General features: G+C 49.3%; 1 protein-coding gene across 5 annotated transcripts in view; it reads right to left on the bottom strand.

The window, feature by feature from the left end:
• The window catches only part of UBR4 (ubiquitin protein ligase E3 component n-recognin 4), an 85,398-nt gene that overhangs the window by 26,622 nt on the left and 43,177 nt on the right, over positions 1-15,599 (bottom strand). For all 5 annotated transcript variants that reach the window (XM_059866850.1, XM_059866851.1, XM_059866852.1 and 2 more), the window contains 16 exons: positions 14,099-14,308; positions 13,249-13,398; positions 12,395-12,622; positions 12,224-12,302; positions 11,298-11,540; positions 10,250-10,418; positions 9,605-9,749; positions 8,873-8,958; positions 8,306-8,393; positions 7,303-7,496; positions 5,994-6,233; positions 3,705-3,843; positions 3,053-3,178; positions 2,780-2,908; positions 1,051-1,394; positions 417-507 (listed from right to left, as the gene is read on the bottom strand). In XM_059866850.1, coding sequence (XP_059722833.1) covers positions 417-507; positions 1,051-1,394; positions 2,780-2,908; positions 3,053-3,178; positions 3,705-3,843; positions 5,994-6,233; positions 7,303-7,496; positions 8,306-8,393; positions 8,873-8,958; positions 9,605-9,749; positions 10,250-10,418; positions 11,298-11,540; positions 12,224-12,302; positions 12,395-12,622; positions 13,249-13,398; positions 14,099-14,308 — 2,661 coding nt within the window. The remainder of the gene's footprint in view (positions 1-416; positions 508-1,050; positions 1,395-2,779; positions 2,909-3,052; positions 3,179-3,704; positions 3,844-5,993; positions 6,234-7,302; positions 7,497-8,305; positions 8,394-8,872; positions 8,959-9,604; positions 9,750-10,249; positions 10,419-11,297; positions 11,541-12,223; positions 12,303-12,394; positions 12,623-13,248; positions 13,399-14,098; positions 14,309-15,599) is intronic.

Raw genomic sequence — 15,599 nt, 5'->3', positions numbered from 1 at the left:
CATTTTGTAATTGGGCAGAAAAGTCTGCACTGCAGCTCTGTGGGATCAGTTATTGGGTTAAAAGGGAAAATAATCCAGGTGTCAGCTCTTAATTGGACAGTTTAGTCTTAAAAGACCTTGTACCAAGAGATTGTTGGCCATTTTGTGCCTTCTAATGAAAAGCTGCCAAACTCCCAGTACTGAGACTGTTTTACTGATAAGGAATAATAAACACCTGAGTCCAAACATGAACTACTGTCTCAAGTGCCTTCAATCCAGACCCAGAAAAACCAACGACTGGTACCCCCACAATTTCCTACCGAAACTCCAATTTTTTTCTTACAAACAGACCATAAGAGAGAAGATGCAATGATTAGAATACACCAGCAGTGCAGAGGGGCAGAACAAAGAAACAGGAAAACACTGCAGTCTCTCACCAAGTCCGGATTTGCCCAGTGTCCCTTCAGAGCTGCAGAAACCTTCCCAATGATTAAATCATTCATTTGCTGTGTGGCCTCTGGATTGTCCCTGATTCCAGGAGGAAAAAGACAACACTGTTATGTTCTGCTTGTACTAAATGCCAAAAGCTCCCATGATTTCAGCTCAGCTGGTAACAAGTGCACAGGGAGTTGGGGGTTACACTTTGCTGGTGTACCACACACCCATGGCAGGGGTGGGACTCTGAGGTCCCTTCCAACCCAGACCACTCTGTGATTCTAAGGGAACTCTCCCTATGAGGCTCTCCCTTCCTGAGGGAGCTTTCCTGATGCCTTTTTGGGACTACACTAAAATAGAGGCCAGGCAAAATGAAGGGAATAAAAAGTATTTACTGAAGGGCCTTCAGGTACATCTGGGGCAGATGAAGCCCCTCAGGGGCTGCACCCAAAAATGAACCACGGCTCACGGGATTTCACACTTTTATAACTTTGGCCCATTTGCATATTGGGGGTTAATGCTGCAATTACAGCTCCAGGTAATGAAGTCATTTCCGTCAAACACACGGAAAATATAAAAGCTGAAGCCCTCAGGCATCACTCCCAAGGAGGAGGCTCTCCCCAGAGCAGCTCTCACCTGGTCAGGAGGCACATGAGCTGCCGCACCTCCTCGCGCATGGCGGCTGCGCCCCGGCGCAGGTTGTAGTCGAAGAGCTCCCGGATGAGCCCCTGGGCCACCAGGATGTGGCGGATGGCGCCGTTGGTGGCCAGGGCCCGCAGCAGGGTGATGCAGTGCTCGGTGACGGCCGAGGCGCAGCCGTAGCACTTGGTGGAGGAGGTGTGGCCGCAGCCCAGCACGGACAGGGCCCGGTACTGGCTGGCCGTGAACGTGGGCAGCGCCGAGCTCCGCGAGGACTTGGTGGCAGCCTCGCGCTGCTGCAGGTCGTACTCCAGCAGCTCCTTCCGGGAGGCAAACACTTTCTGGGGACACACAGAAGGAACTGTGAGCCAGCACAATGCCACTCCCAGACACAGGTTATCTTCACTGAGTATTTCGGGGAGAAATATTTCTGAGAGGAATGAGGGATCTGTCTTTACAAACAAGCTGGTAGATAAAACCAGCACTGAGAGATAAAAGAAACAAAAGAAACAAAGGATTCCACCAATTGGAAAAAGATATTTGTTTTTAATAAACAAATAAACTTTAGGTTTGCTGATAAGTGAAACTGGATATTGTCTGATGAAAGAAACAATGAGGAAAACCCCAAAATTCCATAAGAATTAAAAATGAAAAGGGAGGGTTATACACTAGAGGGAAATCTGGTATCAGGCATTCTGGGAAGTCTGTACCTTTCAAGTACCTCAACCAATGTGGAAAGAGAGAAGGGAAATGTGGTTGGGAAACTGGGATAAAAAGGAGGCTGCATCCTCCAAAAATTGGAGAGACCCCCAGGGGAATGCCCCATGGCCTCTCCCTTTATTAGAATAAAATAAAAGGACTCCTCTGTCTCCTTTTTGGACATAAACCTCTGGTGTTTGTGGATAATTTTCCTGACATTTTTAACCAAGTGTTTCCAAACCTGAAATTCTTCATGGCAACAGCAGACTTGGGAAATCCATGAGGAATATCAGCCTAACTCTCATTTATCACAGAATTTACAGAATCACCAAGTTGGAAGAGACCTTCAGGATCATCGAGTCCAACCCAGCCCCAGCCCCTCAACTAAACCCTGGCACCACATCCAGGCTTTTTTTAAACACATCCAGGGATGGTGACTCCATCACCTTCCCAGGCAGACCATTCCAGAACTTTATCACTTTATCCTCTCTGCTGTTTACACTACATGCAATATAACACTGGAAATCTGACAAATCTGTAGTACTAATTACTATTAATACTGGCAGAGTAAGTCAGAGTACTTTACTCTTTATAGAAAGAGCCAAATATATTTAATATACTTAATATCACAGAAAAAAGGACATTCATGATGTAGCAGGTTCTCGAGTGCTTATGTGACTTGCTGAGCACAAATAAACATATTTAATTTATAAAACACTTCTGTAGGTCACCCTTTAGACTGGTTTGTTTTCAAACACTTGGATACATGCAAAAATTCAATTTTCTTTAATTAACCATCTGTTCAGTCTCCTGCTCTTCATGATGTAGCCGCTGAGAAAACCAGTTTCACAAGCTAGGTGAAATTTTAGTAATTAATACATAGCTTTTAGAAATTATTATTATTTCCCTGAAAATATGCAGCTGATCACCAGCTGTTAATGATATCATTAAATGAAGAATGGCAACATCTTGGTTTTTTTTTTTTCCTAATAAACACCACCCAAATCCAAACCAAAGCACGTTGTACCTGGATGATTTTGGAAAGTTCATCGAAGGAGTTCTTGCAGTCCCCACAGTACTCCTGGGCTAACTGCAGGATGTACCTGTTCACACTGGCTGAGGTAGAACTGATCCCTCCACTGCTGCCAGACTCATCCTGGAACGGGAAAAGCAAAGAGGGATCACAAAGGGAGGCTCCACACAAAAATAACAACAGCAGAGTAGCACCTGAGGCAAGGAAAGCCAAGGCCAGTGTGTGCCCAGCCTGAGCTCTGGGCAAGCTCCACCCGGCCATGGTTACCTGGGGCTTCTCAGGGGCTGCCTCATTCACTTTGCACAGGAGGTTCTCCAGCTGTGGTCGGTGTCCCATCAGCTGGTGATACACCCTGTCAGCCTTGTCCAGAAGGGTGTTGATGTTTGTCACTGCCTACCCAGGGAAAAGGAAAAGAAACTTATTTCATTTTCAGAACCACAATCACCAAGCTCCAAGTCTTCTCTTTTGCTTTTCTTTTGGGGGGGAATCACTAAATTGTGACCCTGCAGCCTGGCTGTGCCCTGAGAAGCACTGTGGTGACACTACTGAGCACATGCTGTGACACTACACCGAGCACACTGATCCTTTGGGACAGGACACAGAGTGCACAGGGGTTCTCATTCCTTAGCAGGGCTCCTCAGGTGGGATGGGAAGCCAACAGTAGAACCTAAATCCATCCCTTTCTACAGCAAGGCAAGAAGATGCAGTCAGTTCATTTGTGAGGCACTGAATGATGCCTTTTGAAGAATTACTTGGTCTGGTGGAGCAAGACACAAACCCAGAAGGCATCAGTCAGTGAGGAGCCTTGAAGGAGCACTGATTTTGACAGGGGATGGAGCCCTGCTGTGTCCACAAGAGGGGATGGAGCCCCGCTGTCCCCACAGTGGCCCAGAGCTCCAGGAGCTCCTGCCAGCCCCACCTTCTTGCGATCCTCCTCGTTCTCGATGGGGTCCACGGCGCAGCAGGGCTTGGCGTAGAGCATGAAGTCGAAGCGGGCGTATTTACAGAAGCCACAGGCATTGCACAGGAAGGGATCCTTCTCGTCATAATTGATGGACCTGGAAGGAGGGCAGCAGCTCAAAACCTGCAGCTCAAGGCAATGGAACAAACTGAACAGGCTCAGGTAAAAGAGATGGGTGACTTAAAACACCTCGGTGACCAGACTGCCCCGGGAAAGCGAAATACTTGAGAATCCAAACCTACAGATCAGGCAACAAAAAAAATCCTGCCAGCAGGGCCAGGTTCTGGCTGGTAAAAGCAGGAACAGAAATTGTTCCTAACAAAATTCCACTTTAATGACAGTAATTCCCAGTAGAAAGTCAGGCTGGGGCACTGTGTCCTTTAGGAGAACACAGATGAAGGAACTGTTCTGGTTTGGCCTTCGCACTGGGATTGACTGCAGCACTTCTCATCCCACTGCAGAGCAGGGCAGCAGACAGAACTGATTTATAGCTGCCAGAGCTCCAGAAGGGATGTGGAAAGCTTTCCACACACCAGCAATCACCAGGAAAGAGCCTACTAAACACCTCGAATCCCATGAGAATTAGAGAGGAATAGGGGCAACAATCAGGGGAAAGAGATATCAGATAAGGAGACAAAAGTAACAAAAGAGAAGGATTTCTAAGGCTGTAGTAGAAGTGTGAATAGCACACAGTAAATTACCCCTGAGCCGCTCTGAATGAGGAGAGCACAACAAAAGCCATGAATGTCCAGCCCAGGCAGGGATCCTGGGGGAGGCCCTGCAATCCCCCAGCTGAACTCCAGCCTCCAGCCCAGGCAGGCCAAAAATAACCTGCTCCCGGGAATTCTGTGGTGTGAACTTCGAGGGCTGGATGTGAAACTTCGGCTGGCTGAGAATTGTGCTCCCAGGCTCCCTTTGTTAGCCTGCATTACATTAAATCCCTGTAAGCCTGTTTTATACTTCCCCACTAATTTGATTGTGTGCTTGTATTAACCAGAATGGGGGATTTACATGGCAGGGGGTGTGGGGCACCAGGGAGGGCTCTGGGGGACACTCACACCTGCACCTGGGGCACTGCTACACACTCTGGGGACACACAGTGACACCCACAGACCTGCACTTGGGGCACTGGTAGACATTCTGGGGGCACACAGTGACACCCACAGACCTGCACTTGGGGCACTGGTAGACATTCTGGGGGCACACACAGTGACTCTGGGCACACACAGTGACTGTGGGGACACTGGGCATAGTGACACAGTGACACTCAGTGACCCTGACCTGCACTTGTGGCACTGGTATATGCTCTGGAGGCACACACAGTGACTCTGGGGACACTGGGGACACCCTGACTTGCATTTGTGGCACTGGTGGACGTTCTGGGGGCACAGACAGTGACTCTGGGGGCACACACAGTGACTCCGGGGGGACACACAGTAACTCTGAGCACACACAGTGACCCTGGAGACACACACAGTGATACTCAGGGACCCTGACCTGCACTTGTGGCACTGCTAGACGTTCTGGGGGCACACACAGTGACTCTGGGCACACACAGTGACACACAGACCTGCACTTGTGGCACTGGTAGATGTTCTGGGGCACTCACAGTGACTCTGGACACACTCAGTGACACACAGACCTGCACTTGTGGCACTGGTAGATGTTCTGGGGCACACACAGTGACTCTGGACACACTCAGTGACTCTGGGCACACTCAGTGACACACAGACCTGCACTTGTGGCACTGGTAGACGTTCTGGGGGCACACACAGTGACTCTGGGCACACACAGTGACTCTGGGCACACACAGTGACTCTGGGCACACACAGTGACACACAGACCTGCACTTGTGGCACTGGCAGACATTCTGGGGGCACACACAGTGACTCTGGGCACACACAGTGACCCTGACCTGCACTTGTGGCACTGGTAGACGTTCTGGGGGCACACACAGTGACTCTGGGCACACACAGTGACCCTGACCTGCACTTGTGGCACTGGTAGATGTTCTGGGGGCACACACAGTGACTCTGGGCACACACACAGTGACTCTGGGCACACACAGTGACCCTGACCTGCACTTGTGGCACTGGTAGACGTTCTGGGGGCACACACAGTGACTCTGGGCACACACAGTGACACACAGACCTGCACTTGTGGCACTGGTAGACGTTCTGGGGGCACACACAGTGACTCTGGGCACACACACAGTGACTCTGGGCACACACACAGTGACACACAGACCTGCACTTGTGGCACTGGTAGACGTTCTCGCCGCAGTTGCCGCACACGCCGGGGTTGGCAGGCACGGAGGCGCTGCAGCGCGGGCACTGCAGGGTCTCGGTGGACGCCTGGTAGTTCTCGTAGAAGTCGGCGAACTCGATCATCAGGTTGGAGGCCACGATGGGCAGGGGCAGATCGATCTTCACCTCCGTCTGCCCCGGCGTCAGCTGCACCTTCTTGGCCTTGTGCCAGCGCGCCGGCCTGGAGGAGGGACGGGAAGGGAAGCAAAGGAAAGCAAAAGAAAGGAAGAGAAAGGAAAGGAAAGGAAAGTTTTCCAGAGGGAGGTTCCCTCCCCACCCACGTGTGAGGAAAAGCCAAATGCAACCGTCTCGGCTCCAAATCTCCTTTAACTGGGATGAATGGAGAGCAGTTCTAGGATTCGTTTCCTTAGCTTCTGTATTGACATGATATGTAGCCAGAAATACATTTTAAGCCTTTATCCTCTTCATAGAGAGAGACTGTTTGGGATTAAAGAGCTGTTGATGCCTCATGGAAAAACTTTAATTCTACAGACATTTTCTAGGGATTTTCACCTCCATTTTTTTATTAGTAAGGACATTTGCATGAAAACAGGATATTTATTTCTTAAAGATCTCATCTGCTCCCACTGCTTATTCTCAACCTGAAGTCAGAATCCTCTCTTTGTGACATCATAATCCTCTCCACAGCAGCCACTTGTGATGTCACAGAGGATTAAGACTTCAAATAAGCAATAAGCGGCAGGCACAGATTAATCCCTAAGCCAGAGAGATCTGATTCTGGTGAGAACATCTCAAGAAGTAAGAAGGGGAAGCACATAAGCAGGACTGGCTCCAGACTGAGCAGTGTGTTGAAAAGGAGCCATTTCTAGTAGGTAAAACAGAGCTGAGAGTGAGACCATCCAACTTCTAATTTTAATTCTACTCTATGGCTTCAAACAAACAATGTTAATGCTTTCAGCACTCCTGGACATCCTGCAAAGTCCAAATCCCTTTTGGAGTCAAACTACCCATGAAGTGCTCTCAGTATTACTGCTGGTTCCCACACAATTCAGTCAGGTGCTTAAAAGCGAGCCTGGACAAAACTGAAATCCACAAATTTTATAGACATTCTTCAAGCTTCAGAGGAAACCTGGATCTTTGCTTCAACAATTGTAGGGGATTCAGAACGATCCCACCCAATGTGGGCTGAGAGTGATGAGTAATAGTCTAAGGAGGAACCTTGGGGAAAAAGAAGAAGCCACGGGAACGAATCTGATTCAGAGACCGCACACAAAACTTGATGAACCTACTTGTTCTTCAGCTCCACGATGGCCTGCACAGTCCTGTTGTTGTAGTAGAGGTTGATGGTTCTCACCATCTTGGTTCGTTTCAGGTCCCCAATCTTCACTGTCACCTTGCTGATGGTGTGGCTGCCAATGAGCTTCACCACCTGCTGCGTGGTCGTGTAGCGCGTGTCCACTTTGATGGATGAGAGCTTGATGTACTGGGGAGACAAACCAAGGGCACACTGCCTGTCTGAGGGCACCCCAAAACCTCAGGGGCACAGGAAACCACACCTGGAAAGGGCTGGGATCCCTGATGTACTGGGGAGACAAACCAAGGGCACACTGCCTATCTGAGGGCACCCCAAAACCTCAGGGGCACAGGAAACCACACCTGGAAAGGGCTGGGATCCCTGATGTACTGGGGAGACAAACCAAGGGCACACTGCCTGTCTGAGGGCACCCCAAAACCTCAGGGGCACAGGAAACCACACCTCGAAAGGGCTGGGATCCCTGATGTACTGGAGAGACAAACCAAGGGCACACTGCCTGTCTGAGGGCACCCCAAAACCTCAGGGGCACAGGAAACCACACCTGGAAAGGGCTGGGATCCCTGATGTACTGGAGAGACAAACCAAGGGCACACTGCCTGTCTGAGGGCACCCCAAAACCTCAGGGGCACAGGAAACCACACCTGGAAAGGGCTGGGATCTCCACCACTGGAAAGGATTTAATAACTGCAGTTAGTGCTGGGATCATGCAGAGCAGCTGGAGCTGTGCCAAGGGAGGGTCAGGCTGGAGATCAGGAAAGGCTCTTCCCCCAGAGGGTGCTGGGCACTGCCCAGGCTCCCCAGGGAATGGGCACAGCCCTGAGGCTGCCAGAGCTCCAGGAGCGTTTGGACAGCGCTGCCAGGGATGCCCAGGGTGGGATTGTTGGGGAGTCTGTGCAGAGCCAGGGGCTGGATTTGATCCTTGTGGGCCCTTTCCAACTCAGGACAGTCCATGGCTGTGTGATTCCAGGGTTACTTACACAGAAAGGCACCTCGGGGTTGTTGCAGACAAGACAAGGATCACTCTCCAGGTAGTAGCCATCAAATTCCACAAGCCCAGACAATGTGCTGGAATGAGGGAGCAACACTCACACCATGGACCTGGGTATTTGCTGCTTTAAACCCAGGCCATTCAACCAGAATCACTTTAATTTCCCCATTTCCCAGTCCCCGTGTGTAACAGAACTGTTACAATGTAAATCACACTGGAAATAACAGCTTTTAACTAAGCATTTTTGTTGAAATTATCAATGGACAAGGTGGGACCACGAACGTAACACTCAAAACTGCAAATCTCTCTTCTCCAGCTGGGCCTAAGATTTCATAACATTTACTGACAGTGAAAGCAGAAAAGCTCAAGCCAAGCTCTGCTGTAGGGCACAATGTCAGCTTTGCATCTGGCAGAAAGGATTCTGCTGCTCCCCCAAGCCCAGCAGGAGCAGAACCTCAGCAGGGCCCATCCCCACCACCTTCCCTGGGTACTCCCCATGGATGGAGCTCAGCTGGAAAGCCCTCCAGAGACATGGATCAAAGGCAAAGTGACTCACTTGTAGATGTTGGAGTTGGGGTGGTTGGTGAGAATGTGGTTTTGAGTCCGGAGGATCTCCACGGCCTTTTGGGAATATTCCTTCAGCTGAAATAAAACCAGGCAAAGACAGCCTTCAAAACAATGCTTTTATTGCTACACAGACACAAATATCCTCATCTTGTGGTGTTCCAGGTGCCCCAAAAGAAGTACACACCACACCCACAGGAATTTTTGTATTTAAATCATTACCCAGGACTGTAATTGATCTTGAAATTTGAGATTTACACAGTAAGTGCTGTTTGTCAGTCAACCCCTGCAAGTACCTGCCAAGATTTGTACAGCATTCCCCACTTTAAACACACTCATGCAAGTACCAATGGGTCTAAATTATTTTGTTCTCAATCCCACCGATACTCTAAAAGAGGCCACAACTTCCTTTGTTCAAAAATTATGGTTACAAAAGATTTCTAGGAGTTGCAATATCAAAAACCTATAAATTGGAGCTGCCAGATCCACAAAAGCCTCCTGTGGGAAAGAGATATTTTTCTCAATAAATAAAAAACTCACCAGCACAATTTCACCCCCAAAACAATAAAACAAAAACCCACACTTCCAAATTCTTTAGGATTCTGCTTTTTTTTTAACATTAAAGTTCTAATAACATGAAAAATTTCCCCCAGAAAATCTGTGCCATCTGTATCAAAAATGAGCACCTGGGATGCTGTACCTCCCTTCTGGAGAGTCACTGTACCTTTTTCTCAGTCTGTTGTGTTTTCAGGGAGAAATATCCCAGGAGATCTACAAACTGGGCAGCCTTTCTTCCATAGGCTGGGAGCTCTGGCCAGATGGACCACATGAGATCCAGCAGTAACTCCTGCTGGGACTTGTTGGAGTTCCTGTTGGGCACATTAGAGACAATTAGGGCTCTTGTGCAGAAGGAGAACATAAGCTCCAGTCCACAAAAGTGGGAAAGCATCATCTTGCAGAGTTCACAGAGCTAAATCCCACCATCACTTGAACCCATCTGTTTTCCAGCACTCCAAAACAAAAGCAGCTGTCCAGAACAACTGAACGGACCTCTGAAGGACTCCAGCCCTCTAAAGCACTCCTTTCCTCCCACAGCTCCCAACTTTTCATGGTGGGAGTCTGGATCTGCCTCAGAAATTCACTTTGCCCACAAATACCTGCTCCTGGTCATGAGAGGAGTCGGATTTTGCAGGCAGAAATAAAGTGCTCCTTGCAGGTGACAACTGAGATTGATCACGGGTAAGTCACAACTTCCACCTCCAGCCCCAGTAACTGCAAACCACGAGGGCAATTCCAGAGGGGCCCAACACCTGCAGGCTCCAGGGTCCTCCAGAGAGAGGCTCTGGCTCTGAGCCAGCCCCAGGCTCACCTGTAGATGTGCAGGGCCAGGCAGTGGGCCTGCCACCTCACTGAGGAGGAGTTGGATTCCAGCAGGAAGCAGCGCAGGAACTGGATGAGGGTCTCCTTGTCAGCAAACTTATTCAGCTGGTTCACCAGGGCCGTGCACAGCTGGTCCTCCTGGCTGCCTGAACCCTCACCTGGGGACACAGGAAGGCTTTAGGGAGAAGATAAATGCAGCACCTCACAAGCAGGCCACTCTCCTATTTCAAAAAGTCAGGATAATGGGGACAAATTATTATGTTTCAGGTAACAAGAAAGTTTAATATTCCTGTCTTTTTCAGAAATATAACCCAGCACTCCTGGTTTACAGGAAAAAAACTGCAGGAAAACTTGCCAGTGAGGACGTGAGAAATGTGCTACACATCCTGATAAAAAAAAAAAAGGCCTGACCATGAGGCAATGAAAAGACTCACAGAGAACCATCTGATGGTGAAAGCCAAAGCGGCTCCTTGAAGAAAAGCCAAGAGAGAATTTATGCCCGTGACTTTTATAGGGAAGCTTAATTACTTTCCCAGGACTGTGGATATTCATTAAGCAGCAGCCCTGGCTCCAGCAGAGCTTCCAAGGCAGCCAGAGGAAACAAGTCTGAACACAATCACTGCAGAGCACAGCTAACTGGGTGTGCATCCCCAGGATTTGTTTTAATCCTCGTGAGCCTTTCAGCCTCCTACAACCCAGGACAGGCAAGTTAAGTGGAAGCTGCTTCATCACTAGATTAGGTAACACCATTAGACAACTTCAAACCCACTCAAGGCAATAAACACAGTGGGTTTGGGATGTCCTCAGCACGTGGCTTCAGCGCCACTCTTAGGACACACTGCTTCACCCTAGTCCCATCTACACATGGGAAAACTGCTCCTCTCTCCTGATTGTGGCTGTTGCTGTCCTTGCCACGAGACATGACCCTTTCCTAACAGCAGGATTTATCATCCAGTTCTTTCTGAACAGAGTAAGAAAGGCTGTGAGGAGCAGACTTGCTCCCTAAAACCACAGGACAGGGCCCAGCTGCCCCTCACCCTCTCGCTCCTTCTCCTTTTCCTCCTTCTTGCTCTTTTTGGTGGAGGATTTGCTCTGCGCTGCCGCCTGCCCGGAGCCTGATGCTGCAGGAGCAGAGGTGGAAGAGGTGCTGGAAGCTCCAGAGGATGAAGCCACAGACAGCACTTTGCTGCCACACAGAGCACAAGACAACAGCTGCAGGAGAACTGGGGACACTCCTTCGTCTACCAGGAAGCTGACTTGGAGCAGGAAATAGAGAACCGCTGTGGAGGAAAGGGGAAAATGTTTGAATCACACAATCATGGAATATCCTGAGCTGGAAAAGGCCCACAGGGATTGAATCCAACCCACGTCCTGCACAGACACCCCAACAATCCCACCCTGGGCATCCCTGGCAGCGTTGTCCAAATGCTGCTCTGGCAGCCTCAGGGCTGTGCCCACTCCCTGGGGAGCCTGGGCAGTGCCCAGCACCCCCTGGGGGAAGAACCTTTCCCTGATATTTAACCTAACCCTGCCCTGACACAGCTCCATGCCACTAAAGCCTGAATTTAAAAAGAAAAGAAAGAAACAACAACAACAAAAAAAAACCCCAGTCTAAACCAAAGCCTTTGTACACAAGAACCAAACTCCCAGAACTGTCCTGTCCCTGGACCATAGAAGCCCTACACTGGGGTACACCAGGTACAGTGGCTCATCCCAAATTACTCTCTGGGACAATGGCAGCACAAGCAAGAGAACACAGATCTCCTGTTCCTCTAAGTTATCCATTACACCACATTTTGCTCTTTAGCCAAGGACCAGATGCAATTAGGGCACTGGGATAATTAGTACTGAAAACAGTTCAGTCCTATCAAAACCCTAATCTGGGCTGAGCTTCCCCATCCGAGCCACCTCAACCCCAACCACGACACCACTGCTCCCCCAAACCCTGTGAGACAGAACTCACAGTCATCCTTGATGCAGAATTTCTGCCAGTTCACTGTTCTCTGCGTGGCAATCTCTGCACAAGCCTTCAAATGTTCCATCTGCAGGCACAAAGGGATGGGATCAAAGAGCACATCAGCACTCCTGTCACACCAACACCGCTCCGAGGCCCTTTCCCTGCTCCTGCCCTCACCAGGGAGATCAGGGTGTCGTACTGCAGGGCAGAGCCTGAGCTGGCTGTCACCACGCTGGCCCTCAGGAAGATGCCCTGCTCCTCCAGGAGCTTCTTGATGCCCCGCACGTGCGAGTCCAGCGTGTGCAGGTCCCGCAGCTGCCGGTACTTGTCCTTGGAGCCGCAGATGAACAGCAGCAGCTTGCGCACCTGGCGGCGCACGAACGGCGTCTGCTGGATCATCAGGTACTGCGGGGGGAAGCCAGGGCAGAGTGAGCTCGCCAGGGCCATGCTGGCCACCAGAAATGAGTGTTTTCTTCCAAAAAGTAAACAGATGGGAGATACCTTCACCCAGCTTTAAATCCTGTAAGTCCCAGGCAGAATAGACACTGCACAGCAGCACTGCACCACTTGCTGGAAACCATCCCCTGTCATCTCCAACCTCAAATAAACACCCAACCAAGGCTCATTAAGAAATCCTAACTCATACTTGTGCAAATGTAAGATAACTTGTTATGTAAAGTAGGAAGCAAACTGAGAGGACAAACATCAAATATCTTCCAGATTTCTTTTTAAAGGCCCAAGTACCAACAGCTGAGCGTGATGTTACATTTTTTCCATCTCACAGCAGGTTTGCTCCCTAAGCTTTGTGGCAGCAACCACTGAGTTTCAAGAAATAACAGCAACCTCATTTTTCATGTGTGTTTTCCTACGGATTCCTGTTCAACAGGAATGCAAAAAGGCAACAGTTCACCTTCTTTCAAGGGGATTAAAAATACAAGGTGGAGCTGAGATCAGCTCTGCAAAAGCTCATCTCTCCCATGAAAGAATGCATTATTGGAGTTTTCTTGTAGGTGTATCATGTTCTTGCTTACCTCAGACAAAAAGTAGAACCAGGAGTGATCAAAGATGGGCGGGGGGATGCGGGAGTTGGTGTCTGCAATCTTCTTGATCTGGTAGGGCAGGCGCAGCACCATCTCTGTCAGGAGCTGAGTGTAGGCCTCAAAAACATCTGCAGCATGACCCTGGCAGCAAGAGAAATCCCTCAGGCTCTGAGCACACCCAGTGTGGTGCCATGATGAATGACAGGGTACTTTTGCCGATTTTTTAAAAACAAGGGATTTCTGCCCCTTTGCAGCCCAAAGAATGTTCCCAAATGATGAATAAGAACCTGCACAAGGCTTGAACTGGAGGGCAGCTGCGAGGATGCACTAAGCTAGTCTGGAGCAATAAAACAGTTCAACTCAGGAGCCTTCACCTTAGGAGACATTCTTACATTTAATCAGGCTTTTTGCACTGCACCTGTACAAACACTAAACCATGGCACAATGGCACCACAGCGGTGGAACAAGCCTGGGAATTACTGTGGAAATTCCCATAAACCATTCCACTTCCCTGGCACACCAAGTTCAGGAATTCTGCCTGCCAAGCACAGAGAGTCATGGGCTGGAGCAGCTTCCCTTCAGGATGATTAACAGCTCCTCCAGGAACAGCTCCACAGAACTCCTGGGTTAGGAGTGCACCAAGGGATGCAGGGAGAGATGGGAGAGCAGCTGGGCTGCCCTGTGAGACCTCAGAGCACTCCCAGCTGTAACTTTCTGCTCCAAGATGGACTTTGGCTGCTCTTCTAAGGGCAAACTCCTTGTTCAGGGTTGCTTTCCCAGCTCTGTGCAGCGTCCCCTCAGTGCAGGCCCTGCACAGCTCCCAGCACAGGGCAGGACTCACCTTCACGTACTGGCGGAGGAAAAAGGGGCTCATGTCAGGGGGAGAGGAAGAGGTGTGAGGCTTCAGCAGCTGGCTGGTGGCCACAGGCTCCTCGTCGTTCTGCTGGCTCTTCCAGTACTCCAGCAGGGACTTGAGCACATGCAGACAGTAATCAACAGCACCAGAGCTCAGCAAGGCAGCTGCCGTGGCACTGGAGATCAGGGAGGAAGCCTGGAACAGAGGGAAGGAGCTGGATCAGGAACACACCTGGGAATCTGCAGTGGGGAGAGCTGGGGCAGCCCTGAGCACCTGCTGACAGTGTGGGCAAGAGAGCAGGTCTGGATGAAACTTTGCAGGCAGCTTTTAAGTTTGGGGTTTGTTTGAGGTTGGGGTTTTTTGGGTTTTTTTTGTGTTTATGAAAAGCAACTCAAATATTTACAGAGACTCTTTTGAACAAGTGCTTAGTAAAGGAAAACAAATAAAATCTCCTCTTAAGTCTAATCTCCCCTCGACACATGTGCCAGAGGCCACTCTGCTGTGGATTAGACGACTAGGGCTTTTTTCCCTTCTTTTTTTCCCCTTCTTTTTTGTTTTTTTAAGTTGGGATTTCTATTTGTTTATCTGGGATTTGGCCAGCTGGGCATGAATCCTGGTAGAGAAAGAGTCCCTGTTGCAGCTGCCTCTCATAGGCTCTGCTCCACCCAGGTATTGCTCCACCTGCATTCTGCAAGACGAGGAGCTTTGATTTCTGTGGGAAGCTCAAGTGAGTAACAAAGGCTGGAGAAAAAGCTACTGTAAATAAAACTATTAAAGCAGCCCTGTAAATCCAAACAAACCCCACAGCTCATAAGCTCATTAAAATTTGATGCAGTTCAGACTAAATTTTTTAACCTCTATGCTTTTTTATTAATCTCCTTCCCACCACACATACTGCTTTTTATGCCTTATTACTGTACCTTTTAGCAACAAATATCTAAGGAATCCTCTTAGCGACTTTTACGTTGACACAGCAGCATATTGCTTTCCAATAATCACATTACAAATCCTCTTTAACCCCTTGAGCACTGGTGAGATGCAAGGGAAAAATCTGCCCGATCGTTTTAAGTAACATCATTAATGTGCTGCCCTGAGCTCAGTCTGGAACCATGCACAAAACAAGAGCATCCAATTGTCTTTACACGGCTGCTTCTTCCAGCCCTAGTTTCAAAACTCTTTTTCCACAAGAATTCAGTAACAGTACAGGTTCCCTACAAATTTTTCCAAAGCCCTCTCAAGGATTTTTCAGTTTTACCCCTGTTATTTCAGTTAGCAGCTTTGTTTTTGATGAACAAAAGCCCCCCAAGCACATCATGGAATCCCAGAATGGTTAGGGTTGAAAGAGATGTCTAAGTTCATCCCATTCCACCCTCTGCCATAGACAGGGACTTCATCTACTGTCCCACACTGCTCCAAGCCCTGTCCAACCCAGCCTTGGACACGTGCAAGGATCCAGGGGAACCCACAGCTTCTCTGGGCAATCTCC

The sequence above is a fragment of the Haemorhous mexicanus genome, chromosome 23, assembly GCF_027477595.1.
Source record: "Haemorhous mexicanus isolate bHaeMex1 chromosome 23, bHaeMex1.pri, whole genome shotgun sequence".
In the NCBI taxonomy this organism is placed as follows: Eukaryota; Metazoa; Chordata; class Aves; order Passeriformes; family Fringillidae; genus Haemorhous; species Haemorhous mexicanus.
Note: the sequence above shows the minus strand (reverse complement) of the source record. Positions and strands in the feature narration are given on the sequence as shown.